Genomic DNA, 27739 nt, shown 5'->3' with positions numbered 1-27739 from the left:
CAAACGGCCCTGTGCCGCCTTCTGTATCATATGTACGTTTTCTTCACCTTCTGGACCGGCTTATTCTCCGCGGACGAGTTCGCGTTCTTGCCGTTCGGGTTCTTGGGCGGCACGTTCAGCACGAGGTTTATGGACTTATTGTTGAAGCCGGGCGATTCCGAGCTCTCCGTCAGCCGGTTGAGCTGCTGCCGTTGCTCAGACGGCTCCGGATACGACGAGCCGCGTAGCCTCTGGGAGAACCAGAAACCGAAGGCAAAACCGGCCACCAGGGAACAGAAACAGGTTCCTATTAGCGCACCCGTCAACGTTTGGGCCGAGTATACTACCGGTGTTACGGTCACGCCTGCAATCAGAATGCAACAAGTTGAGCAACATCGAATATTAGGATTTGTCCCTTGCGAAAACTGCTCGCGCGTATTGTCTCTGGTGTCTTCGGAATGGGGAGGAAGAAAAAACTAAAGCAATAATAGGAGTAAATAAAAAGTATAAATCATATAGCAGAGAAACAAAGGCACAGAGAGTAAAGATACAATTGATTTTTTTCAGACACCTTACCCGCACAAATATAACAAACGCGACAAAATGGTTCGTTATTGGCAGCAAAATTAAACACCTTGAACAACGTATAATCGGAAAAGATGATTTTATATGAAAAAATGTAGAATAAGATTTCTTTATATGAGAAGCTTCGCTTTTAAGAGAATTATTTTAAGAAATCCAAAAAGGACATTCATATACATAATGTTCATATAAATTAGTAATATCATTTTACATAAAATTATTAATATTGCAACATAAATGTATCCGACGTATCTTTAGAGTTGCTACCAACGGAGAAAATAGTTGAATTTAAAATAATGATGCAAAATAATTGTTGAATGAACATTTAAAGTTATATTAGCACAAATTAATCAATAATATGAAAATTATGCAAAATAGAAAAGGTATTGATAATGATGATATAAAATTACATTGATGTAGAGATATTTATAACATTCCATTTTTGGAAATTTAATCTCCTCTTGAAAACGAAGCTCTGTATAAGAAAAAGAAAAATTAATATTTCTACATTATTATTTTTTTCATATAGAACCATTAATTTCTCAGTTAAGCCATCAATATCGGACCATTCTGTATGTTAGCTGATAAAACAGATTAGTTGCAAACATAAAAATGAATCCGGTTTGGAGAACAAAATATCACAAGAGGAGAATCAGTTAAAGCGGGATTGTATTAAACGTGAAAGGGATTTTCGACCTCGAACGCTGAAGGCAACTATAATATCAGTGATATGACGATGGACAATATCGCAGATGGTTACCTTGAGGCTCATTGGCCCTCGGCTGTGTACGGCCGTACTGATTTTCCCGATCCAATTCGATGATGATTTCATTCTCTCGTTCGTCGGGGTGCTCATCGCGCCCAATTTCGGACGCCACCGCCGGCTGGACGGACTTCGTTACCTCTGGAGTAACATTGACCAATATGATGATAGACGATAGATGATTACGTACAAAATGAGTTCGCATAATTATTGCAGCGTATACTAGATATAATGTATGCCTTCGCATTCGATATTAAATTCGGATTTAGATAGCATACTCTCGTATATCGTGACTTTGAAATAAAACATTCAAGAGAGAATGGATTAATTTTTGGTCCCTGGAGTGACAAATAAAAACAATATTTTTTTTAGTTTTTGATTTGCTGAATTCAATTCTAAACTTCAACAAATTTTAACTTGTTCGGAAAAATACCAAAATCAGCATGAAGTTATTAAATATCTAATACCACAAATTATCAGTTATGTTGATCTTTTACACAAATCAATACAAAATTTTCATCCAAGTGTTAATTTAAATTTAATACAATTTTTGGTGTAAAAATTTTAATAGCGTAAAATAATATTTGATAAAATTTTGTTTTCATAATTGAAATAGTGTTAGTTCAGTTATTTTAACACCTGGTAACTTATTAGATACAAAATACGTAAAAAATACTTAAAAGAATGAAAAGTTCTAAATTTTGTAGGTAAATTTTTACTTAAGTGGTAATTAAAGTTTAATACAGTTTTCGTTATTAAATTTTTGAGCTCAAAATAACATATAGTAAGATCTTTTGTATGCATTAAAATGGTGTTCGTTCAGCTCTTCTAATACCTTGCAACCTATAAAATAGAAAAAAATGTAAAAAAATTCTTAATTTTGTAAGTGAATTTTCACTCAGAGTAGTGCAAAAAATATATGAATAGAGCACTCCAGGTTAATATTACCTTTCGCTAAATAATTTACGCTTTAACTTCTCATATGCGTGATATTTGCAATTTTAAAATTTCAGTTTCGAACAGAGCTGTAAGTCGTGATATACATTAAGCGTCGTTAATATCTGATGCGAATATCCAATGTGTTTAACCCGAAAACGCTGCGAAGATATACATATACGTTTTCAGTATACGCAGGAATACATGTGTATACCATGAAATAGCTGATCGTGAGCTGTGTTAGCCGTGCGAGCAGTATTCTTAGCATAGTTGAACTTGCGAAAAATATTAGCTGTTTCAGACCTGACGCTAAATTTAAACTTCTTCAAGAATTCTTTATATTAAAATTTAGCCATATATTTTAGACATATTAATACATATGCATTACTTTTTTTAATGGTAAGCGTTATTCTCTAAAGAATTTTTTAATTTCATTTCTCTGATTTTTCATAAAACTTCAAGTTTCATGCAAAATCATAAGAGTAAAAAGTCAGATCTGAAGAAGTTTGACGTTCACTGAGAATTATAAAAAAGAACCCCTTGATATTTCATCACCCATTCTTTAGCAGCATATTTGACAAAAAAGCGTCCACAAAAAAACGACCACACGTTTCAATTGTCACATATTAGATTTGTTTATCAGCTGAATTGTCTCTCTTCCATTTTTCGCATTTAAAATAAAAGAGTTTTATATTCAAGTTCATAAGACAAGAGAACAAAGTGGAGGAAGTATAATTAATGTAAATACACTTAATACAGGAGCTTTTGAAAAAGCTGTACGAATCAAAAAGATGACCCCTTTTTCGATTTTCTATTTAAATTTTCAATTTCTCATTTTACAATCTTACGATCTTTCTCTCTTCCTTCGTATAACGGAAGAAGGATTGTACTGGATGATGATGGGGAACAAACTTGATCGTTCCCGTTGAAAGTACAAGTTTGAATAGACGATGGTGCGTCAAGAGCTGCACGGGAAAATTTTGCAACTTTTTCAAATCCGTATGTTGAATTCATACACGACATATGAAATGAACGCGAGCTAGAGTGTAAACACGATCTTGTTCTGAACTAGTAATCAAAAACAAATTTCAGTAAATGATTCCTCGATATTCAAATAGCTCACAAAAGCATATAAAATATATTTTAATTTTTTACTTTATTTTTTTCTTTATATATTTTTTATCTTCCTTCTAAAATAAATATTTTTATATATGCTCAAAATCCAGATACGAAAGCTAAATAATGAAATAGAAACACTTTTACATAATATATAATAAAATAATATATTAAATTTCGAGTTAAAAAGTTATTTATAATGAATAATAACTACATAGAATAATGATAATAAATTATAATAACAATATAATAATAACAATTAATAATTTATAATTTATGAATATGATTTATAATTATAACTCATAATTATTAATTATAAATAATTACAAATAAATGAAAAACGTTCAAATTTCAAGTTCGGAAAATTCATACTGCATGAACTAGTTTACACGACTTTTCTTGCATTCGTCGCAGTAAAAGAAAGTAAAACAAAAAACGAGGAAGAGAGGATAAGATCACAAAATAATTAAATAAAATTATTGAAGCGGTTGGATAGCGGTACACTATATCTACGGGCGTAATATTGTATTTTCCAACCCACACGAGCGTTCTGATAACATATAATATAGTCAATATGTCAAAGGCAAGTACCTGGCTCGCGTCCGCAACTTCTGTGTCTACCGGTCGGGATATCCTGGAACAGCGTTTTGTCGGCGTCGTTGTCGTGAAGTTTTGTTAGCACCGCCACGCACAGGTTCGCGGTCGCGTCCCAGGCGCAATGAGGATCCTGCAGGGCAACACAGGATCTGCAGGTAGCCGCAGCAGGCGAATCGCAATGATGCAAGGGAACCGCACGGATCTCCGAGTCTGCGAACACAACCAGTTTGCTCGCTTCGCCGGCCAAATGAACCACCAGAAGGTCTTTAATCGCTTGGCCTGCAACAAATAATTATCAAGATACAAAATTATCAAGAACGTGACTCGTGTTACGCGCTCTTTGCATGGAAATAAATTTTTATTTCTATTTTATTTCTCTATTTGTTTGCCAAAAAATATATCTACGTACACTTACAATCCAGATGCAATTCTAAAAAGTGAAATAAATAACCTATTTGCGTAATAAAAAATTAAATTTTGAGTTAAAAAGTATTTATAATTATTAATTTTAATTTATTTAATTTTATTTTATTATTTAGTAAAGAAAAATAATTTTATAATGTGTTACGGAGAGAGATAATAAGATGGATCGAGAAAAAAAGAAGATATTCAAAACATACGATAAGGAGTAAAGCATGACACATTAAAAAAAATTACTTTAATGAGAATATTATTATTAAACGTAAAAAAAGACTTTGCGTCTTATACATTAGCTTGTGAAAACGATGTTGTGTCATTTGCCATTTAATATAATTTATAAGCACAACTCTTTAAATTTTTATCGGAAATAACGAAACATATATAACGAGAAGAATACGGCATGTAAAGCTTCTTAAGAACTTTTAAAAGAAGCATTGAATTTCTTATTCAATCCCAACTCGTTCTTTCGTTCGATTATACTCCACATTTTCGTACACGAAAAAGATTGTACGAAAACCAAGCGCACTGAAAATATAAAGAAAAAAAGCAGTTATTGCATTGCAATTGATCTCTTCAAATTGGCTATATCCATCAAATTTTATCTCTCTCTCTCTCTCTCTTTCTTTTCTGTTCTATAAAGGATTTAAATACTAAATGTCTGTCGAAAATTTTGTAAAATGTTGCGCTAATACTTATATTAATAAAAATTCGTTCGTTAATTTCTATCCATTTTTCAATAATATATATAATTGTGTAATTTCATACATGTAGTTATAGCAACATAAAAATACAGTATTTACATTCATTAACTGTAAAACTAAAAGAAATATTGTTTTTCGTTAAACTCGCGACAACGCGACTGCAAAATTCACAGTGAATTTACTTACCGAATCGTAACACTTGGACGTCGCTGACAATAACTTGACCGACATTGTCGTACGACTCTGGGGCGCGTGTATTAAGCGCCTTCAAAACGCGGCCGTCATCTGCGTGCAACAAGTAAATCTCGTTAATCTCGCAGAAATATAAATTATCGCTATTACAAATGTATACACATTATTTATAAATACAATAATTGATTAATTATACATAATTAAATAAATGAATACTTATATACCTGTGCCGATATAGAGTATATCGTAAGCTTTACCATCCAGCGCCTTCACTTGAGGATCTACGGCAACTTTGGTAAATCTATAACTATAAACATTAAAGTTCCACGTATTAATACCAGTTGTACGTTGTAAAGTACGTTGTAAAGTATTAAGCCGTTAATGTTATCTAACAAAAAGTGAAAGTTTGAAATAATAAGAAATAACTTTAGTAGAAAATTCAATAAAATTCGAAACAAAATTTATACTAAAAAAATTTACTAGATTGAAATAAATATTTTTTCAAATAGTACCAAGCAGAAATTTTGTAAAAAATAAATAATATTTATTTCAAATAAGATAAGATTTTCTATAATTTAGAAAGAGATAAAAAATATATAAAGAAAAGTTATTATTTAGAAGAAAAATTATTATTTAAAAAATGTATTATACATTTTCTAAATTATAGAAAATATTATCTTATTTAAAATAAATATTATTTATTTTTTACAAAACTTCTGCTTGGTATTATTTAAAAAAATATTTATTTCAATCTAGTAAATTATTTTTCAGTGTAACGAGAAGAATTCTTGCATATTTTGCATGTATGTAATACATGTTTTTAAGTTTGACATTTGAAAATATACATGAAAATATTGATTAATTTTGTCAACATTTCTCAAAAATATTAACAAAAAAATCCGTATTTAATCCGCCATTCAAATTTAAATCTATATCACCATATTATTTAAGTTATTTTAAGTCAATAAGAGCTAAAAAATATTGAAAAAATAAGAGAATACAGACTGATATATGAAAACACAATTAATTAAAGAATAGCTTTATTCGATCATAGTTGAATTTTTTTTACAAACATTTGTGATTTAAAAATAAAAAAATTTTTACAGAGAAAAAAGATCTCACATCAAAGACAAAATCATCAAATGTAAAAAATAATTAAATACAATGTCACTAAGAAAATAAATATATTTTGGGTTAAATAGTACGAATTAAAGATATATTAATAAAAAATACTAGTCAATTGGATTGCTTACTTGAAACTGGTTTTAGTTATCACAGGTAACGAAAAGTAGGATTGCACCGCGTCGTCCATGAGGGGATGCGCTTTGACGAAATTGACCGTAATGTCCGGAAGTGTTCTGGAGTCGTTGACGCAAGCACCCGGCCTGGGCTCGGGCACCTTTTCCGGAAGTACTCGCAGCCAGTTGCTGTTTATAGTCTCTTGCTCTTTGAAAGCGCCCTGGAAGACCTCGAGAATGCTGTCCATGGAGAATGCGCAGATAGCCGAGCCACCGATGGAGTTCACCGGGGTCGTAAAAACCCCGTACACCAATCGCGCGGATTTGCCCGCGTATCGGCCATCCGTGACGTCGCTCGTCGACTCTAAATAAGACAAAACATTTTTCAAAATAATTTTTGTCTTGTGCCTCTACCTCGCGCTGATAGATGCAAGTGTTCTAACGTGACCTGATCAAAAGAATATTTCACAAATTATATGAGATGTTAAAAAAAAAAAACGGCATGCACAGGGAAATGATTTGCAAGGTTCAGTCAAAGTGAATTTTATAATATTTTTTTACAATGGTTTTCTGGTCGTCCGGAATTGGATCTACGAATATCGGATTGAAGAAATTGTTGACGTACTGAACGATGACGATTCGATTCTGGTATTGTTTAATTTCACATTATTCACTTTTTTCTTTTGTACATTTTTTTTCATAATTATTCTACTAACCTTCCGGAGCTGACGTTAAAACGTCTGTAACACAGTTAATTTGTGTTAAAAGCCACTAATTAATTTCTTTTTCAAGAGATCTTAATAACGTAAAAAAGAATGAGAATACTAAGTTTCTTTAATAACAATAATTCAAGATTTCTAATTAGCCGTAGGTTCTCAATAAATCTGCCGTCAACTCTGGAGAGATAATTAATAGATTTATCTTGGCTACGATATTATTTTTTACAATAAATATACTGTTTTTTTTTTAAAGAGAGGATCTTAAAGATGTTTCTGGATATTGTAGCTAATAACTGTGTTTCAAGACTGACAAAATTGGTGCGCAATTTATAGGAACTAGAAATATTAAATTAATAAAAGAAATATTTTCAGCAGCAGGATTTGCTGCAGATTGAATAAGCAATTTTTATGTTTAAAAGATTTAAGTTGATGAATTATAATAATTTTGTTTCTTATGAACTTTTATTAATAAGCACTTTTAACATGTAATTTGATAAAAAATGAATTTCAAAAACTTTCTTATATATGAAATAGAAAATTTCTTATATAAAATAACAAATAATTGCGTTTGATTCTTAGAGCCCTTTTTATTATTGTTTTGATTTCATAAAGAGAGAGTTCAAGTATGCATCGACATTAATAAACCTATCCCGTCATTAGTCTTATCCGAGTTTCGCGATTAGATACAAAGTTTGAATAATCAGCGGAGCAGTCTGTGATTTCGCGGCGTCTCCCGGACATCTGGAGGCGCGCCAACTTCGCGAAGCCAACATAGGGATTTCAATTCGATATTCGCGACGACAATATTCTACGAGAATAGAGCACTCCTCTCGTTCATTCTCCATTCCTACTGGTCCTAAACGCGATAGTGCACGGCTATTGTGCTTCACACTCGAGATTAGTCCATTTCGCTGTACGATAGATCGCTAGAGTGACTTATCCGATTGCGCTGTACGTGTGGAATGGATGAGAAATCCAAAAACTGATAAATGTAACAAAAAGTATCACGCGAAAATAGAGAAAAACATTTTTTATATATTAAATATGTAAATGTGTGCTTATTATAATGTTATTTATAATACGATTTTATGTTTATTATTGCAAATAGGATTCCTCATGTTTTCTATATAATGCTTCTAAGATATATTTATATATATACTTGCAAACAACGCGTTACAATTCTTTCTCCTATGTTAAAACTCTGCGTGTAAATATTAGAAACGCAACTATTGCTCTGCAGCGTGATATTATTTTTATTGTATTAACGGATAAATAATGTGCAATAACAATAATGTTTGTATTTGCAAGCAATGTTGCAACTCTACTCAATCCACGTAAATGTAAATATTAGAAATATTATATGTAATACGTATGCCAACATTGCAAAAAAGTGGACAACGGCATGCAATTTTAATTTTGCGAACACGGACACCCATGTTGTGTACCATTTTTATATTTGACAAGATAAGAAATGAGAAGCATAACAAAACCAACAGCATATTTTTCAAAATATTGTTTCAAATAAAGATTTTTTTAGGAGAAAAATATGATGTATGCAATAAATCTTCTATAATACGTGTTTTTGTAAGACATTAACGTCATCAATATTTTTACAAATGGGAAAAGATAATATTTTTTTAACGTAATTTTATTCTCTCCCTCTCTTTCCGCATTTGGCATGTAAAAGCAAGGTTATTCTGCATATTAAGAGATAAAGTCATGAAAAAAATCAATAGTTTATGAGATATTTTATATTTTATTCTGAGATATTTTTATATGAAAATATGAAATATATATTTTGTGGAATATTCATTTTTTTGTGACTGTATTTTAATATTTTTACGCGCACGATATAATGAGACATATCGATTTATGTAAAAAAGATATATAATTACATTTAAAGGAATATACAATGTATTTGCAACATGTGATGCAATATATACTGCAAAATTGGACTATGCATTAAAGCAGGAGCATAAAACATTAAATCCAGCGCTGCAGTCATTCTTCCTATCTCTTTTAAAAAGTAACTTTTAAAGTCCTTAAAATTGCATTTTCCTTCTCATAGTATATCGTAGAACGCCAAAGTATATCGGGCGGAAATCGCAGAAAACTTAAAAAGTAGAGAGAGAGGAGCGCGCGCGGTGTATGTACTAAGTGAGAACTAACGCGGCGCAGAATCGAAGAGGCTCTTTTACGAGGACCTTTTAGAAGCGTGGCGAGAGCCCTCGTTTGAAACTACTCGAGCGTACTCACGATCGAAGCCGCGAAAGGACCGCGCATATGCATACTCACGTATTTCGTTGAAATAGAAGGGGTATTCTCCCGGTACCGAACAGTTGAGTCTCGCTTTCAGGAAACTCGTCCATCTGTCGCTAAATGCGTGTGGCCCGCCCTTATCGTGCTGACAGACTCTGCCAACCCGCGAGTAGACCGACTGCAATGTGAATGAAACTCGTAAAGCAACCCGGTCTCCGTGTGTTTTATATTTTTCCACGTCTTTTTTACGAACGGATTCAGATATTTTGAGAGGTCCCTTCTCCATTTAAAGAGCCCGACACGAGACATACAAGTGGAAATTTGTTTAATTCCGATAAATTAAAAATAAAGAGGTACGTGCATATTGCACTGAAAAAAATAAAAATAATATTGCCTTGTATATGCGTGGCATGCACAAATTATTTTTTAGCGAAAATTCCAATATTTCGTTCTAATTGTCCGTTTCTGTTAATTACAGTTTTACTTTAATCGCTATTTAACTTTTTTTTCTAATTCTAAGAACTAAAAAAGACAGAAAGTGAGTTAAACTGAAATTAAAATTAATCCATTTCTATTGACGTCTATTGATATAAATTAACTGTAACTCTCAAATGTCATTCATTTTTTCTCATATTAATACTCATATAATTAAGATTAATATTTTTATAGATTATTTAATAGATTGCAAGGTAGAATAATTAAACTATTTTTATATAAGAAGTCTTATAAAATTATTTTAAACTACATTAAGATTTAATAATAAAAATTGTACTAAATTTTGAATTAGCACGTGGCAAAAATTCATTTATAGTAGGTTTTAATTTTACTTATCTTTTTTATACTAGTTCTCTAAGAATTGGAAAAAAGACAAAGCGTAATGAAAAACGGAGATTAACTTTTGAAACAATACGCACATCTAAAAGACATTTTTATGTCTTGTTTGACATCTTTTAAATGCTAACAATAACTAACATAACATCAATATTATAATTTTTTACTTAATTATATAAATATAGAATTGTATTTCGCGCCTCTTCCTCAAGATATAACACGTAGTACTCTCCGCTCTATGCCGAGGTCGCCACAATTTTTATAGTTAGAAACCAAAAATTCTCCCCTCCTCCTAGGGGATTCCCGCCAGCGCTCGTGTCATTCTTTATCTTTGTGCCGAGATAGTCACATCGCCAGTGCATTTTCAAGGAAAAAATAAGGAAAAAATGGGAAAAAGGAAGCACAAGAGCTCACGTTCAGACGATGAATCCAAGGAAAATAAAGTAAACAAAAAAATGAGGCGTTTATCGAAGGAATTAAGGAAATTAAAAAACATAATACAGAAAGGTACAAGTAAGTATCACATCAAGAGGATCTTTTCCTCTTTCTCATCAACACATATCGCTTGATACACCTCTGTAGCGTCATAGGCTCTAACCTACGACGAACCACAGGCTCTAACCTGGTGGTGAGCTTGAGCTCAAGATGAGAGGTACAACATAACCTAACTTGTTGGCGTAAATAGCCCATCAGACAAGCGAACTATCGCTTATGAAATGACATCCTTGAGACACATTTTACGCGTATATATATATATATATATATATATATATATATATATACATAGGGTACACGGTCGTCACGTCATAGGCTCTAACCTATTGACGAGCCACAGGCTCTAACCTGTTGGCGAGCTTGAGCTCAAAGACGAAAAGGCAAAACGAGGCCTTCAGTGTATACCGCAAAACCAGTCAGTTTTACTGATTCCGGCGTGAATGTGATTTCCTGTCCTTAATCGTAGATTAAGAAATAAAGTTTTTTCAGGAAACAATGAGTCAAAGGCAGAGAACCGGGGTCAACAAGAATCAACTAAAAAAGCAGACTTGAGGAGTTTATCGAGAAGCCCCTCATGTACTCCTCCAAATTCTCTGTTAGAATTTTCGGAGGATTATCAACACTCGCCTTTGACAAATGACGAGATCATGGTTAACCCAACGAAAGTTAATTCAGCGGTTGTAATGCAAAACCATGATCCCAACGGTGTTGCTACAACGCAATCAAACATCTCTAATGAAGGTCAACTGACACCTAAGGCCGGAGAAAATTCAGCTCCTCCAAATAACCAGGAAGCTGACGTTTCCACACAGGGAAACGAGGTCGTCATCGAAGACCTGGACATAGAAATTCTAGAAGCTATCGGCAAACGAGTAGCGGAAGATAGAGTGCTAGCTCCTTCAATTCCAAAAAGCATCGCCGTTCGATTGGAGGACATTTTAAAAAAAGGTCTTCCAAAAGAAGAAAAGGAAAAATTAATAAAGGAACACGCACCACCAAAAAATTGCACATTGATAGATCCTCCCAAATTAAATGACGAAATTAAAGTTTCTGTAATGGAAACAACCACGAAAAGGGATGATCGCATAATAGAAAAGCAAAAAAAAAAAAAAATTACAGCTTGTCTTGCCCTAATGGGAAGTGCCATAGTGGATATCATTAACAGTAATAAAACAGAGAGAGAAAATCCAAAATTACCCCCCACTCAAATTGAATTAATTAAGAAGATCAGCGAGGCTACTCGATTATTAGCAGATCTGCAGAGAGATGAGACCCTGACTCGCAGGAGCCTAATCCTTGCTGTCATTAATAGCTCTCAGAAGGAAGTCTTACAATCATCAACGGCGGATGAATGGCTCTTTGGCCAGAAGTTGGGCGATCGTTTAAAGGCGGCAAAATCAATTGAACGATCGAGTAAGGATCTGAAGGCGAACCCTAAAAACACTAAGAAAACAAAAAACTTCAAGGCCCCGCCTCGACGTCAACCCTTCAAACCCAAGACGTCAGGCGGGTATCGAAACAAAAGTTACAATCGAAACCATCCCAACAAGAAAAATTGGGGAGGTCAGAACGAGGAAAATCGCAGCAGTCCCAAATCACAAACTCCAGCACAACAGAAGAAATCACAAAATTAAGTGACGTAAGTAGACCGGCGGGTAGATTAAAATTTTACCTAGAAGAATGGAAAGCTTTAACTACCGATTCCAGAATTCTGGAGTGGATAGAGGGATATAAAATTCCTTTTGCTCGTTCAGTATTTCAAAATACAAATCCAAAAGAGCCCATGTGGTCCTTAACAGAGAAAAACACAATTAGAGAACACATTGAGCAATTAATTTCAAAAGAAGTAGTAAGTAAAAGCCATTCACAAAAAAATCAATTCCTATCTAGTATTTTTTTGATTCCAAAACCGGATGGCTCAAGTAGATTAATTCTTAACTTGAAAAAATTAAATAAATTTATTGACACGGATCACTTTAAAATGGAGGGTTATAAGATAGCGAGTAAATTAGTAAGTCACAACTGTTATATGTGTAGATTAGATCTCAAAGAGGCTTATTACACGATCCCCATTGACAAAGGTTATAGAAAATACTTGAGTTTTTTATTTGAAGACAAACTTTATGAATTTAATTGCTTACCGTTTGGCCTTAATACGGCTCCATATGTGTTCACAAAAATCATGAAACCGGTGATAAGCTATCTAAGAAGTTTGGGAATTTTATCGGTAATTTATCTTGATGATTTACTTCTATTAGGAAACACATACGCAGAATGCTTAAAGAACGTAAACACATCTGTGGAACTGTTAGAAAGGTTAGGTTTTATCATTAATGAGGAAAAAAGCTGTAAGATTCCCTCTCAGAGCTGTAAATTCCTTGGCTTTGTATTAAATTCACAAAAAATGACATTAGAATTGCCACCAGAAAAAAGATATAAGATTCGAGATCGAATTAGAGAATTCAAAATAATGAAAAAATGTAAAATTAGAGATTTAGCACAGTTAATAGGGTTATTAGTATCAGCTTGTCCAGCCATTAAATATAGTTGGACACATATCAAAAACTTTGAAAGGGAAGAATATTTAGCCCTGCTAAAGACCGATGGCAATTATGATACAGTTATACAATTAAATCAGGAATTACAAGAAGATTTTTCGTGGTGGGAATCAAATGTCTTACATAGAGTTTCAAATATTGCTACTCAAAAATTTAATCTGGTCATTTTTTCAGATGCTTCCCTGACAGGTTGGGGAATTTCATGTGAGAATATTAAAACACATGGACATTGGAATGAAGCCGAAAAGCTGCATCATATAAACTATTTAGAACTTTTATCAGCTTTCTTCGGACTTAAATGTTTTGCCAAAGAACTTAAAAATTGCAGTATCTTATTAAGAATTGATAACACCACTGCGATTTCATATATAAATCGAATGGGCGGTATTAGATTCAAAAAACTTAGTGATCTCGCAAAAGCTATATGGAAGTGGTGTGAAGAACGCGAAATATTTGTCTTCGCATCCTACATTTCTTCGAAAGAAAATGTGGAAGCTGATTTAGAATCTAGAAGATTGAATAACGAAACGGAGTTTGAGTTATCAAATGCAGCTTTTCGGAAAATTACTAATACATTTGGTTATCCCGATATAGACTTGTTTGCAACAAGAATTAACGCGAAATGCAAAAATTATGTCTCATGGACAAGAGATCCGGATGCTATGGCAGTCGACGCTTTTACTATAAGCTGGAACAAATTTTTTTTTTTTACGCATTTCCACCATTTGTGTTAATTATTAAAGTTTTACAAAAGATAAAATCTGAAAGAGCAAGAGGGATAATTGTAGTGCCAGATTGGCCAACACAACCATGGTACCCCTTGTTCGCCTCAATGCTAAAAACGGAACCGTTAATAATTAAACTCAATAATAAAACTTTACTTTCACCTGACAGGAAGCCACATCCTCTGTGGAAATCTCTTACCCTGGTGGCCGGGAAATTATCAGGAGAGCTTTCATGGCAAAGGGCATTCCGGAGAAATCCATAACGATTTCTATAGCTTCCTTAAGCGACTCTTCCTTAAAACAGTATGATTACGCATTAAAAAAATGGTGGTTATATTGTAAGGAAAAAAATTTGCCCATTTATGACGCAAAAATAGTAGATGTAGTAAAATACTTAACCGAAGAATATGATAAGGGAGCGTCTTACGGTTCTCTAAATAGCATGCGATCGGCCATTTCACTGATTATAGACCCGGAGGTAGGACAGAATGAAATTATTAAAAGATTCTTTAAAGGAATATCAAAGTTAAGACCCCCGGAACCAAAATATGAATCCACATGGGATCCAGGAATAGTCCTTGATTATTTTGGAGACTTACGAAATGAGGACTTAACCCTAGATTTGTTAAGTAAAAAATTAATAACATTGCTAGCACTAGTAACAGGTCATAGAATCCAGACCTTATCTTTAATAGATATAAGAAACATAATTGTTAAAGTTAGCTTAATAGAAATTAAAATTCCGGAGAGAATTAAAACTTCTAAACCCGGGAGAAGTCAGCCTGTACTAATTTTACCGTTTTTTAAGAAAAATCCGAACATTTGTCCAGCAAAAACTCTTCAATGTTATCTCAAAAGGACCGAAAATCTTAGAAAAAACATAACAGTCCTATTTATTTCGTTCAAAAAGCCTTTCAAAAAAGCATCGACGCAAACACTTAGTAGATGGGTAAAAGATGTTTTACGTGAAAGCGGTATAGATACAGATATTTTTTCAGCGCATAGTACAAGACACGCTTCTACCTCTGCCGCGAAGCGCAAAGGTATTAATATCGATGTAATAAGGAAATCAGCAGGTTGGACCGAAAACTCATCTACGTTTACTAAATTTTACGATAGACCCTTAGTTCAAGACGTAAGAATGTTTGGTCGTGCGATATTAGACAGATAAAGGAAAACGGAGTCATTACTTTATACTGTCAACATTTGAGTTACAAAAACGATTAGAGTAATTAGATCGTTAAAGCGTTGTTTTTTCCTTTATATTCATTCAAAGAAAAATAAAAATTATAGTATTATAGCCGTAGTCACACCTTTAAACATCTACGTGTTATATCTTGAGGAAGAGGCGCGAAATACAATTAAGTGATTAAACGAACTTACCTGTAAGTGAAGTTCTATCATAATTGTATGTAGCGCCTCTTCCGAAAGATAAGTCCCACCCTGTACCCACATCCGATAGCATCTCGGATTCCACATATCATACTAGACTACGGCGGAACTTTCAAAGAATGACACGAGCGCTGGCGGGAATCCCCTAGGAGGAGGGGAGAATTTTTGGTTTCTAACTATAAAAATTGTGGCGACCTCGGCATAGAGCGGAGAGTACTACGTGTTATATCTTTCGGAAGAGGCGCTACATACAATTATGATAGAACTTCACTTACAGGTAAGTTCGTTTAATCACTTAATTATTTCACCAGCAATCGCTAAATAATCATCAATAAATGACTTTAAAAAAACACTATTAAAGTAATAAGATTTTAAAATTATAAATTGCAAATTAATTGATACTTTTTAGGTTTTATTTTCAGATATAATCAAAATATATTTTTTTTTATTAAAAAATGATATTAAGTTGTTTTTATTTTTTCATTAACTGATGCAGTAATAGTTAATAAAATTCAGGATTAAGAGAAATATTAAAAGCCACAATCTCTCACCTTTCCGCAATTCATATACTCCACAGCTGTTTCGCGATAAAAGAAGAATACGTAATCCTGATAAGCGAATGAGCTGACAAAATTCGGACCTGAAATAGTGAGATTACATCGAATTTATTCTATAGTATGTGATATGTATTTTACAATACAATTTTTCTCTTTTATCATTTATTCAATAATAAAAGTAAAATAATAAAAACAAAATTGTTCCATTTGTTAAGATCGAGCTAAATGTTACAGATAATAATAACTTCATATTTCTTATAAATTTACATAATTTATATGATAATGTACACAAATTTACATAATTTATAATATAATTTCTTATAATTATTATGCATTGTAATTTGTATTATAAATTCATATTTCAATAAATTTAACTGATGTGTATTTCAATATATTTACATAGTGATGCTCAAAATCAAATTGTTGCTTTGGTAGTTTGAACATTCGTGTGACGGAAATTTTTTTTACTTTTGAAAGAATCATAATTTTCACATTATTCTAGTATTTCGACTATTATTGTGCTAGCAACTATTAAAATTTTAGATAACAGAAGAAAAAAATTGAATTAACGAGAATTTTGTAATTATCAAAAAAATTGAATCGATACATTTTATCTCGTGCTTCTATATTAAGATGCAGATTACGCAGAGTTATTTTCCAATTTTACATTTATCCAAAATTAGTCTTTTGCAGTATAAAAAATCTTTACGCAAGTAAATGCATGCACATTGAGAAATTATTTAAATATTAAAAAAAAAAAAAAAAAATAAAGTGAACTTTCTGCGAATTATTAGAATTGAATATTGTGTAAGATCGTTTGCGCGCAAAACGGATAAACTTACACGGAAATAATAATTTTATTAAGGTATTTAAAAATTTAACTACATGTAGGTTTGAAAATAGTTTTATATCAGACTATCAAATAATTACGCACAACGCTCAAACTTGTAAGAACGCCCAAAATTTTTGCAATATCACTTATTATGATTAAGTGTCTTGCATAATTTTTTGATGGTTCAATAAAAAAAAATTATTTTTAGACCTATAGTCAGATAAATTTTTACCGTTCTTTCCGTGTACAAAATTTACGAAACTATCGCGCAGTATTCCCATTTTCAGAATGCTCACCATTCAGCTGATTGAGATCCGAGCGTTCGGTGCGGATTTTCTCTCTGTGAATCAGCGGCTCGCCACCGGAGAAGTCAGCCACCGTCGCGGCATATAACTGTCCCTCTGAAACATGCATAAACGTTTCCACGTCAGTCAGTCGCACCTTCCACATTTGCAAGCTAAACGAGGCGCCATCAGGTCGATGGTAATACAGCGGGCTCTCAGTGTTAATTTATCCTCCTCCTACTAACGCGTCTCTCGGAAATTGCCCGTTGAATTTACGTCGACGGCGTACTATCCGTAGGATGGCTCGAGTGTGTGCACGCACCCGGGGATGACGTTCTACGTCGTGACCGAACTTTCGCTTTACGCTACCAAGCGCCCTCGAAGGACCGGCGCGACGGAGCCTTAGAGCCTCTAAACGATGCCGTATCTTGGGTTCATTAAGGGTGATTATACCGCGCTTAATTCCGTTAATAATATTCTACAGAATTCACGACTCTTTACCGTATTAATTTAGGAAATAAATGCATGCACGTTAGCATGAATTAAAAAAAAAAAAAAAAAAATGTTACGGTAACACCGTCTGCAAATTTCATGCCGATAAGTTTAATTAATACAACATCGAAATGCTCTTCATCGATTTCTGTTCTGCACGTCGAATACTCTTTCTTCCGTAATTTCTCGATAGAAAATAGTGACGTAAGAACCTGGCAGAGCTGAAAAAATTGATCCTTAGAACTGCATTGTACGACTTGCATTGATAAAGTCCAACAGCATTTTGAAATCTTGAATATTAAATGAAAAACTATTTTTTTCTTTTTGTGACAAATTCTTAATACAACATTTTTCGATTAATGTTTATATACAGTAGTCTCTATCATTATTTTGATGCAAAATATATTCGCGGTTTAATTATTAATTTTAAGCAATTTCTATAGATGAACATTCGTTATTTTTTTTACAAATATGTATCACATAATTTTTACAAAAAGTAACAAATAAATAAATGTAAAAAGCTAATAAACCGAGCAAATTTTAAATTATCTTAATAAAAATATTTTATACTACCTTTTACATTTATTTATTATTTTTTATATGCGTCATCTGGTATGTTGTTTGATATATTTTTATTCTGATAATACTTAAAACATTGGTTTTATTGAAATTTTATTAAGTTGACATTTAAATTTAGCCGTTTTATTAGCTTTTTTTACACTCATTTATTTGTTATTTATTTTTTTAATTAGATAAATGGCAAGTATAAAATACAAAAATGCGATAATAAATTGAAGAGGAGACATTTAATAAAAAGGTTTAGCGAGAAAAAGAGAGAGCGCACTGCACTTAATGAGAATGGATACAAAAAGGTATAGAGGATAATGACGAAGAATGATTAAAATCCGAATATCATGCGAGGTGCATTCAATAGAAACAACTATCTTGCATGAGCGTAACGTTTAAGATTAAAGTAATGTATGAAAGTCTGGCGTGTGTAAGTCGCATTAAATCGTATATACCTTTCCGCGAACCTGTAGATTACTTTAATAATTGCTATAATGTAATCGAATAAAAAGGTAAGCATAGTGTATGTTAACAATATTTACGAGAGCGAAGCACAATGTATCGTAACAAGTTTTATCTTATAACAATTTCCGTAATTAGTCAATTTTTATGATTGAAAATAAGAAGCAAGAAAATAAAACTATTAAAATAAAATATTATAATAATGAAAAAAGAATCTGACGCACATTCAAGTTCTATTCCTATTCTCCTTTCGTTTGAATCGAACGAATAAATAAAAATAAATGTCAAATTAAACTCCCTTTAGCTGCATTCATTTTATCGTCATGTAACTCATACTTATACTGTACTTAGTATTTGCTTCTTCCTTGAAATTTGCCTCTTATAACATTCACAACTTAGAGAAAATAACTGTAGGGAAAATAATAGATGTGGTATCGTGCAAACACAAAGTAGGTAAAGGAACTTAAGCGAAAGGGGTTGGTATAGAGGGAAGAAGATAACGTGATAATATTAATGTTAAAACCGGAGAAGAACATACATTTTAGAAGGACATGCATAATCATCAAAGAGTGCTAGAAACCCTTCCAGTACTATTAATATTACGTTCGTGTGAAAGGAGATTTCATCGTAAAATATTTGTTAAATGAAGTTAAAATTACAACTACGAAATAATCTTTTAGCATCTAAATGCGTTGTTTTAATTTTTTAAAATTCTTTAATCTAGAAGAGGACTTTAATTTTTTTCAAGTTTTAGGAAGGCGATTAAATTTTTATATCAAATATCAGTGTTTTCAGATAAAAAGAAAATTTATTTTAAATGGATTAAAAAGTCTGTAAAGGGGAAATAAAATGGAAATAATTAATAATCTGTCTAGAGAGAGGTCGTATAGCTATAGATCCACAATAATATCTGTATGATTTATTTATAACTAAAATTTGAAGAAAAAAATCTTCATAAGAATTACTTTATAATTTAAATTAAATCGGTAAGATTTTCTTATTAAAATAATTCAATTGTAATTGTCGCTTTAAATTTAATAAAACGTGCAAATATAGTAGAACAGGTGTTTGAAATACCCGTTAAAATTGAGTTTCATCAAAGATATATACGTACATTTTCATTAGCATTGTACATACAGAATCAGCCAGAATAAACGCAGTACATGCACACAACGTGAACAAACGTAATAAATATATACATCGAATTATAATTTGTATAAAAGAAATAAAAATAATGGTGTAACAAGTGATTGTTATTTTTATCGGACCAGCTGCTAATGAATCAGTCAAATAGGATAATTCATTACGTAAATTCGCAAACATTTGCCTCCAAATAATTACAGTACAAATATATCTTATTTACTGTTACGCCACGATTACACTAATGTTAAAATAAGCACGTTATGGGCAAGAGAGATAACAACACGCCTGTGAAAAAGAGAAAATAAACAATTGTAAAGTAAAAATTGTTGCCAAATAAAATAACAATCAAGTTCAATCTCATTTCGTATCGCGCATTTCCAAACGGTCCTATGCAAAAGAGGACACGATTCCCAGGACGAGAACGTTACCATATGTAAGCAAATGAGAATTAATTTTTATCAAGCTTGTGAACCCCCGTATTAGCATAAACGAGAAGATCAAGCATTCTAGAACTGACATTCGCATGCAATTTTCAAGCGGTGTTGTAATACCGATTCCGCGCTCCGGGAGGCTTATTTTCTGCAAATGTGGAGTGGTTTGGAATAACTTTGCACATACTTTCTGAACACATTTCTTTCTCTAAAGGTATGGATTTAACTCTCTCCCTCTTTCTCTCTTATTCTGGCTGTCGTTTCCGAAATCATAAATTTCTCCTTGCCGTTCTATGCCGGGAGGAACTTTGAGACGCGATGTTTACGGTCCCTTCACAAACTTACACAGCCGAGCCTCGAGAGTATATCTTGTAAAACTACAAGAGCAACAGCGGAAGCAACAGATTTGATGCAAAATTTTTCACATTGAATAATATCGGTGGAATTTCGGAGATCAAACGGAGTAATTGAACATAATAAAAAAATTGACAGTAGAGAGAAATCGGCAGTAAATTTGCTGAGTGCGGACTAAGGGCAATAGACCGTTGTTCTGCTTTAAATGTTTATACAACAATAAATCTGCTCGACTTCTATCGTCAATCTCCCCGCCATAATATTGCACTCGGTAGATCTGCTCGATTTCCACCACCGATATGCGTTCATGTCTGCAGGCTCGCCGGCAACGTAATGCGGATGCAATTGATGTCAATCTGTTGTAATATATCGCTGCCAAACTGCTAGCATATTGTTATCGTTTTACCTACTAAGTATACCGTAGATAACAAGTAAATAAATATATCCGGAGTATTTGAACTGCTCATCAAAATTGTGCATGGAAAAGAACATTTGTTAATAAAACTCTAATAAACATTCATGCGAAAGTTCATTTGGATGGATTTACTCGTTTAAAAGTTATTTGCCTAAAGCTAGTAAAATATTGATTTTCGTTAAAATATTATTTATTTTGCATGAGCCATTATAAATCAATTTTTCATCGTTTTCTTCTTTGTAGGATCAAAATTCAGATTATGGTAAACATTTTTGTCGTTAATTACAAAAAAAAAGAATAAACTTAAGAAATTTGCAGTTTGCATATTTCGATAACAATGCCTTAGTAATGCTTAAGTGAATTAAACAATATTCTTTTTAGTAATGATAGAATAAAAAATATAGCATATACTTATATGTATAATAGAAATCCAGTTTTTAGTAGTTTTAATTTGATTATAAAAAATAAAGTTCAATAAATGTTACATTTTTATTCCATAGTTAAATAAAATAATTAAATATCAATCTTAAAGATTTCGTTTTCAAAAATAGACACAAATATGTGCACAAACTGTTAAATTCACTAATGTATCATTATTACGTTAAATAATAAGAGATATAATTAAATTTGAGATTCAAATTGATTTATCATTACCAGGCGCATACGTCAATATGGATGCTGCTCTCACTTTGAAAGTGAACAATTCTATCATAGAATGAGGAAATAATTGAGATCGTTTTTCAAATGTTTACATAATAAATTTCCGCATATAAAAGTTCAAAATAAATGATACTTGGCCCCCAAAGGGATCGGTTTAAATTTGTTCCTTTAATATTCAACGACGCGCTTGAAAGTAAACCCTTCAATTTGCTAGAGAATTTGCCTCCCCGTTCGAGGGAAGAGAGCTCGTCATCTTGAAGGTAATCCTGCACGCGGACAATTTTTCTCAGTGTCCCGCGCGCAATCGGTCGCGGCAAACCCCGGAAAAATCCATGGATTTCGATCGCTATGTGTGTTTGCTGCACGGAGTACGTAATGCGCTGCACAGTATACACAGTATACGGGGTATATCCAGCATCCGTTGTGCTACTGCATTTCCTCCCCGTGTACCCGTAAGGGAGATCCTCGAAGGATTCGCCGCCGCCGCTGCGGCTCTCCTCGCACGGCAGGGAGGGGGGGAGGGGGGAGGGGGCCTCCCATATTTCACGTTCAAAAAGCACGATGGGATTTGAGGCCGGCCAACGTATGCGCGCGATAAGTGTATATAGCGGCCGGATGGTCATATATAACGGGGGCGAGGCAGACGTTAGACTTAGGGGGATGAACGTGCCCCGTTGCAGGCTACAAATCTACGGTAGAGCCTGCGGTGGCAACGCCGAGGCTCGCGAATATCGTGCGCCACGCGCGTAATACCTGCGGGAAAGAGGCTTGGGCTATACGTACGCGCGATGCATCCCCCGACCTCTCTCCCTCTCCCCGCCCCTGCGCTCGCATCCCCCTGCGCACGGGCGGGACACGTAACACGTCGTCGAGAGATCTCTGGAGCTGCGTGCGTGCATACGCGCGCTATACTTAAGGGGGGTGATTTAATGCACCGTTGCGTCGCCGGCGCATTACGCCGGCGGTGCCGTGTCGTTTCGCCGCGAAAACTTGACGAAAGTTTCGGCAGGTAGCCTAGCAGGGTCGCTGCTGAAAGCAGGAATTCCGAATGTACGCTAACGCAGGGTAATATGCATTATAACGCGGGAATTAAAAGGGGTTTCGAGCGCCGAGCGATTTGGAACAACGACGCGAGTTTTGATTGAAGAATTGCCCTTTTTTTTTTGTCGAATAAAAGCCACGCGTGAGAAATCCAACTACGCAATACGGCTTTTGTCACGAAAAAAGGCAATATTTTTATTGAAAAACGGTTAAAAAAAAAAAGATATTTAAAACTGACGTGCGTCCGATCTGCCGTTTCTCCGATTTATGTGTGTTACAGTAATTCTTTATGTTTTTAAATATTTATAATACGAAATAGACTATAAATAATTTAAACGTAATAATCAAACCATCCTTTTTAAAAAGACGGATTACATATCTCAAAAATGACCAAATTGAAAGAATAGATTAAACGTACTAAAGAGTACACAATACTATTTATATAATTATAAAGATTGTACGGGCAAAACGTACACCGATTGCCAGCGAATGTTCACGCTGATCTGGTTTTACGAAAATAAATGCTGGAGGTTTCGCCGTCGAGGAATAAAGCGCCTGAAAGGATTTCCCGAGATGACGAAATTCCTCAACAGCGTAAGGAGGGACGGTAGCTTGCGCGAAGTAGAAGCAATATAAGCAGTGTCAGTACAAAGAGTTTACTGGTAAAGCTAAGAGACGAAATTTTCAGTGAAGACCTTCCGAAACGACAAGACTCCGTCAGATCACCTTCCCCCAAAATCAACGGATACGATGATAGAACGTATTCTCTATTTCCCGCGAGAGAATATATATCTTCTGAGAGGAAAACTTCTCGCCAACCGTTTCACGAATCGTATTTTGGATTCTGGAGCAGGTAACCTAAATTCGCGAAAATTGTTGAGGAATGCGGGAAAGATCGTCCGTATGTTCAAATTAAAGTGGAACACATAAGATTCATTCATGTAAGAGTCATTAAAAAAAAAAAAAAACATCCAATCTATTGTTTACTTTTACGTTGCAAGAATGTATTATCATTAAAGTGGAGAGTGAATTTACAAAACTAAGAAATATTAAAATACGTGAAAAAATTAGAAAATTAAAATAACCCTTCAATACAATATTGAAAAATTAATGTGTACATTCAAAATAATATAAAGAAGCACATTTTGAAAAGTATTTTTTGTTGACAAAAAGTTTCAAACAATGAATTTTTAACTTTGTTAAACTTTATTGAAACGTTCCTCGATTCTTTTTGTTGTAGGCAACGAAATAAAACAAGTCATATATACAATTTTTGTAAATTATTTCACTTGTTAAATTCAAAATATAACAAAAGTTTAAAATTTTTTAATTTTAATAAATTTACAGCAACAATTAAAAATAAGCGATACACTTACATTAAAAAGAGTTAAAAATAAAATAAGATAATAAAATAACTTTTGTATCGCATATAAATTCTGAATTTTATACAAGCTCTTTTTAAATATATAAAAATCTAAACTTATGTACTTAAAATTAAAATATACAAAATATATCATATTAATAATTAATAATTTTTATAATTTAAAAAATGTGCAATATTGTTTTAGTTTTAATATTGTTTTAGTTTTAAAAATCTTATTATAATATATTTGAAATAACAGATAATAAATGAGTTACAACATATATGCATACACGTTTACGCTTTAATCATTTATATCGTTCCATTATATTTTACTTCATACTTTGTCTGGCCATTTATTTGTAGATCTCATTAATACAACATGCAATTAAATATGAAAAGCGATCCATATTTAGGAATCGAAAAATATAAATAAGTTACGAAATAATTACGTAATAATTAATAATTAAATATATCTAATAAAGTTAGAGAATTAATCCACAATTAATGGAGTAATTGCAATTGTTATTTCTTATACTGGATATTGTAAATATACTTTTACGAACACAGTCGTTGAATGCATATAAAGATATAAAGAATAATAAGAAAAAAATTATAGAAAAAAATTTTGATAAAACAAAATTTGCAGCGCAGATATCGAAAATTATAATCGATTTTATTACAATTTTCCAAATTACAAGATTATATTGATGTCAAACGTATCGCTACACATTCGATTGAATTATTGGTCTCGATAAGAGACTATACAGATTCGAGATAGAAAAAGAAGTAGAAAATCAGGATTTTTTAAATAATGGAAGATCTTTGTTGTATCAAAAAAATTGTAACAATATATATTGTACATACACATACTCTTTTTCTATTGTGCACTATTAACAACAATATTGCCTTTTAATTTTTATATTATATATTAATTTTAATATTAAAATTTTTCTAATTTTTTTAAGAAAGGTTTTTACACAAATTTTTAAATAGACAATTCGCATATAAACGGAGATTAAAAAAACTTAGGACATTTTCGCACGTTTAATTTCTTTTCGTAATTTCTCAATTATTCCATCAAAACTCACATGTATAGAGAATCTTTTATAGTTTGGATGCTGCGTCCCACAGACATGCCATTTACACGTAGAAATATCAAACATGTTTGTAAAACGACTTCATTGAGCAAGGCATCGTTTGCACTGCCAGAGTATTGATTTACCGTTGCACTTTGGCGAACATACGACGTGCGCACGTGCCTCGTAATCAGCAAATTATAACGTTCTACGTATGAAAGTGCACGTTATACGTCACATAGGTAAAAAGTTTCTCGGGCAAACGCACAGGATATCGTTTTTATATCAAATTATATCGAACTTTTATATCTTCTAACAGCACTATATTAATGTTCTAATATTGATGAACTACGTCATCATTTAACGAGCAAATTACTTATGTATTGTACTTTTCATTTTTAAAAATCAACTTTTTGTTTCATACAAAATTAATATAATTCTATTATAACACAATTTTAAGTAAAGTCCTATAAGAAATATTAAGATGAAATTTTTAAACTTAAAAGTGATTATTATTTTATATCTGAACGACTCAACGTCTTAACAAAATAACATCAATTCAATTAAAAAAGTCTTCTAGATAATTGAATTAAGTATGTCTTATTGTTTACAAGAGAAATTAATTATTATATATGTAACATGTATATTTATACGTTACATTTATGTACAATACAATATGCAAAAAAAAAAAAAAAAAAAAATAATGAAATTCTTTACGTGGTCATAACGTGACGTAGCGTGAAATATTTCTCTCTACTGTTTGCCAATTCAAAATTGTCTAGCTTGAGAATAAATAAATAAAATTGAAATTAATGGACGCAATGGAAATAGAAACAGATTTCGCACTAATCTGAGGTAGAACATCTCTGAATAATTTCAGCTAGTCGTTTCTTTAACACGCGCGAAGTTTATTCATCTTTAACCCTTAACTGGGGCATAATGCGTAACTGGAGCACATGAGGTTTTTACGAAACCAATCTCCCTTCTCATGCTAAAAATAGCAAACATATTAAAAGTAAGTTTAACAGCAAGATAAAAGAATTTCTAGAGAAACTTTTTGAGAGAAACAAATAGAAATATTTCGAGCAAGCAAACGGCTAAATCCATTAAATATAAAGAAATTAGTGCTTCGATCTCGAGATATTTTTTCCTTTGAAAAAGGACGATTCGGATCTTTGCATCGGCATCACTGATTAAAGATTAATTATGGGAAAAGTCAACTGTTAATAATAACTTTTTTCTTAGCACAATTTTCGAAAAATTCAAATAAAAATAAAATTACTAAGAGAGAACGTTAAACATAATGTAAATTTAAAAGTATGCTTTACAGTACGAAATAATATTGAGTTATAAAAACGACAGAAAACAACGTAAAGTATTGACGTAGAGAAATAAAATCAACTCTGCAAATTATATATTACAAAAAGCATACGAAATCGCGCGGTTGATGAAGGAGAGGGAATAATTTTTAAGAGTAGTCTCTGTCATAATGGTTCACGCATATTTATCTCCAGCATACGCTCCGGATAAGAGACGCAAATCATGCCTGTATCTCAATCGGCCCTGTGCGGAATGCACGAGGACTCGTGATATTCGCGTCGAGCTTCTCGTTCTCACAAGCTACTTCACTCGTTGTAGAGCGGTCGAATCTCTCAAGTGGCACTCACCGTCGTCAAAGCCACGCGTCGCCCGTCAAATCTGTGTGCGCGCGCGCGCGCGTGTGTGTCCGGTGCGCGGCATATGTTTCAAAATGTAATAAAAATGTTCTCGATAAATATTTTCCGCAGCCGGGATGGGGCAGGCGGACGTTTTCACGTTACAAATATTTCGATAACACTGCTACCCGTCGCGTCTCGATGGGCGGGAAAAACCATTCTTTGTGGAATATCATCTAAAATTCCTCCGAGAGCAAAATAAATATTTTAGAGAAAATCACTGCTCGTCGAGATTTACCACGTCGGAAATTCATTTTCCCGGAGTCCGTCCGATGTTTCAGGAAAATAAAATTCTTCAAAGTTAAGATTTGAGAAAATATTGATCCACGCGGTTTCTCGATTCAATCAATCCATTCAATTGGACCTCATAGAGGTCTATGCGATAAGTTGAACATAAAGCCTCGGCCGTAAGTGTAAAGCACCCTTGATTTATTGCATTTTCTTGGCGAAAAGACGATAATAAAAGTCCAAAGAAGGCTAACAGAATACTAAAGTTGTCGCGAAAGTAAATATTATTTGTCGATAGAACCGTTTTAAAAAAAATTTATTTTCCGTTAAATAAAGAGAGGCGCGTTTACATCAATTTGCGGGGGGTGCTTCATACCTATGACTATTATTCTGAATTGCTGCGAAAGATACTCACCGGCGAAAACCGCTGTGCTATTGTGTGTCGGATCGTAAGGACAAAGCCCGAGACCATCCATATCGCTCTTCTTCACGTACGCTCCATCCTGGAATATAAACGAGAAGTTCTGAATTACGACGTGTTTGCATATCGTGGCGGGTGTGCAATATATAAAAGCAAACGTTTTTTTCGAAACGAGTTTTTCTCGTTTCCCTCCCC

At 33.1% G+C, this 27739-nt stretch overlaps 3 protein-coding genes across 4 annotated transcripts; 2 read left to right on the top strand and 1 right to left on the bottom strand.

Moving 5' to 3' along the window:
• LOC118648085 (semaphorin-1A-like) lies at positions 1 to 27739 on the bottom strand (the record flags this gene model as incomplete). The annotated part of the gene is made up of 10 exons (XM_036294313.1): positions 1 to 343; positions 1322 to 1465; positions 3968 to 4252; positions 5281 to 5379; positions 5511 to 5593; positions 6540 to 6888; positions 9539 to 9680; positions 16055 to 16143; positions 17189 to 17293; positions 27539 to 27739. Coding segments are annotated over 10 exons (1814 nt in total), but the record flags the coding sequence as incomplete, so codon positions are not given.
• On the top strand, positions 10271 to 14390 carry LOC105831832. Of its 2 annotated transcripts, XM_036294314.1 has the most exons (3): positions 10271 to 10846; positions 11318 to 12467; positions 14281 to 14390. In XM_036294314.1, exons 1-2 carry the CDS (start codon positions 10720 to 10722, stop codon positions 12460 to 12462), a joined length of 1272 nt encoding a protein of 423 aa, XP_036150207.1. In that variant the 5' UTR covers positions 10271 to 10719; the 3' UTR covers positions 12463 to 12467; positions 14281 to 14390. The 2 variants fall into 2 exon arrangements, with proteins under 2 accessions (XP_036150207.1, XP_012527713.2); XM_012672259.3 differs by lacking the exon at positions 14281 to 14390 and having other exon boundaries at positions 10544 to 10846; positions 11318 to 13253.
• On the top strand, positions 14307 to 15410 carry LOC118648086. Its single transcript, XM_036294315.1, has one exon. The coding sequence runs from the start codon at positions 14344 to 14346 to the stop codon at positions 15280 to 15282; it is 939 nt and encodes a 312-aa protein (XP_036150208.1). The 5' UTR covers positions 14307 to 14343; the 3' UTR covers positions 15283 to 15410.

The sequence above is a fragment of the Monomorium pharaonis genome, unplaced genomic scaffold, assembly GCF_013373865.1.
Source record: "Monomorium pharaonis isolate MP-MQ-018 unplaced genomic scaffold, ASM1337386v2 scaffold_166, whole genome shotgun sequence".
NCBI classification, from domain to species: domain Eukaryota; kingdom Metazoa; phylum Arthropoda; class Insecta; order Hymenoptera; family Formicidae; genus Monomorium; species Monomorium pharaonis.
This window is presented reverse-complemented; position numbering and strand designations above follow the sequence as displayed.

Coding starts and splice junctions, on each gene's coding strand:
- LOC105831832 (XM_036294314.1), top strand. CDS start 10,720: ATGGGAAAAAGGAAGCACAAGAGCTCACGTTCAGACGATGAATCCAAG. Junction 10,847..11,317: donor CATAATACAGAAAGGTACAA/GTAAGTATCACA, acceptor AAGTTTTTTCAG/GAAACAATGAGTCAAAGGCA.
- LOC118648086 (XM_036294315.1), top strand. CDS start 14,344: ATGGCAAAGGGCATTCCGGAGAAATCCATAACGATTTCTATAGCTTCC.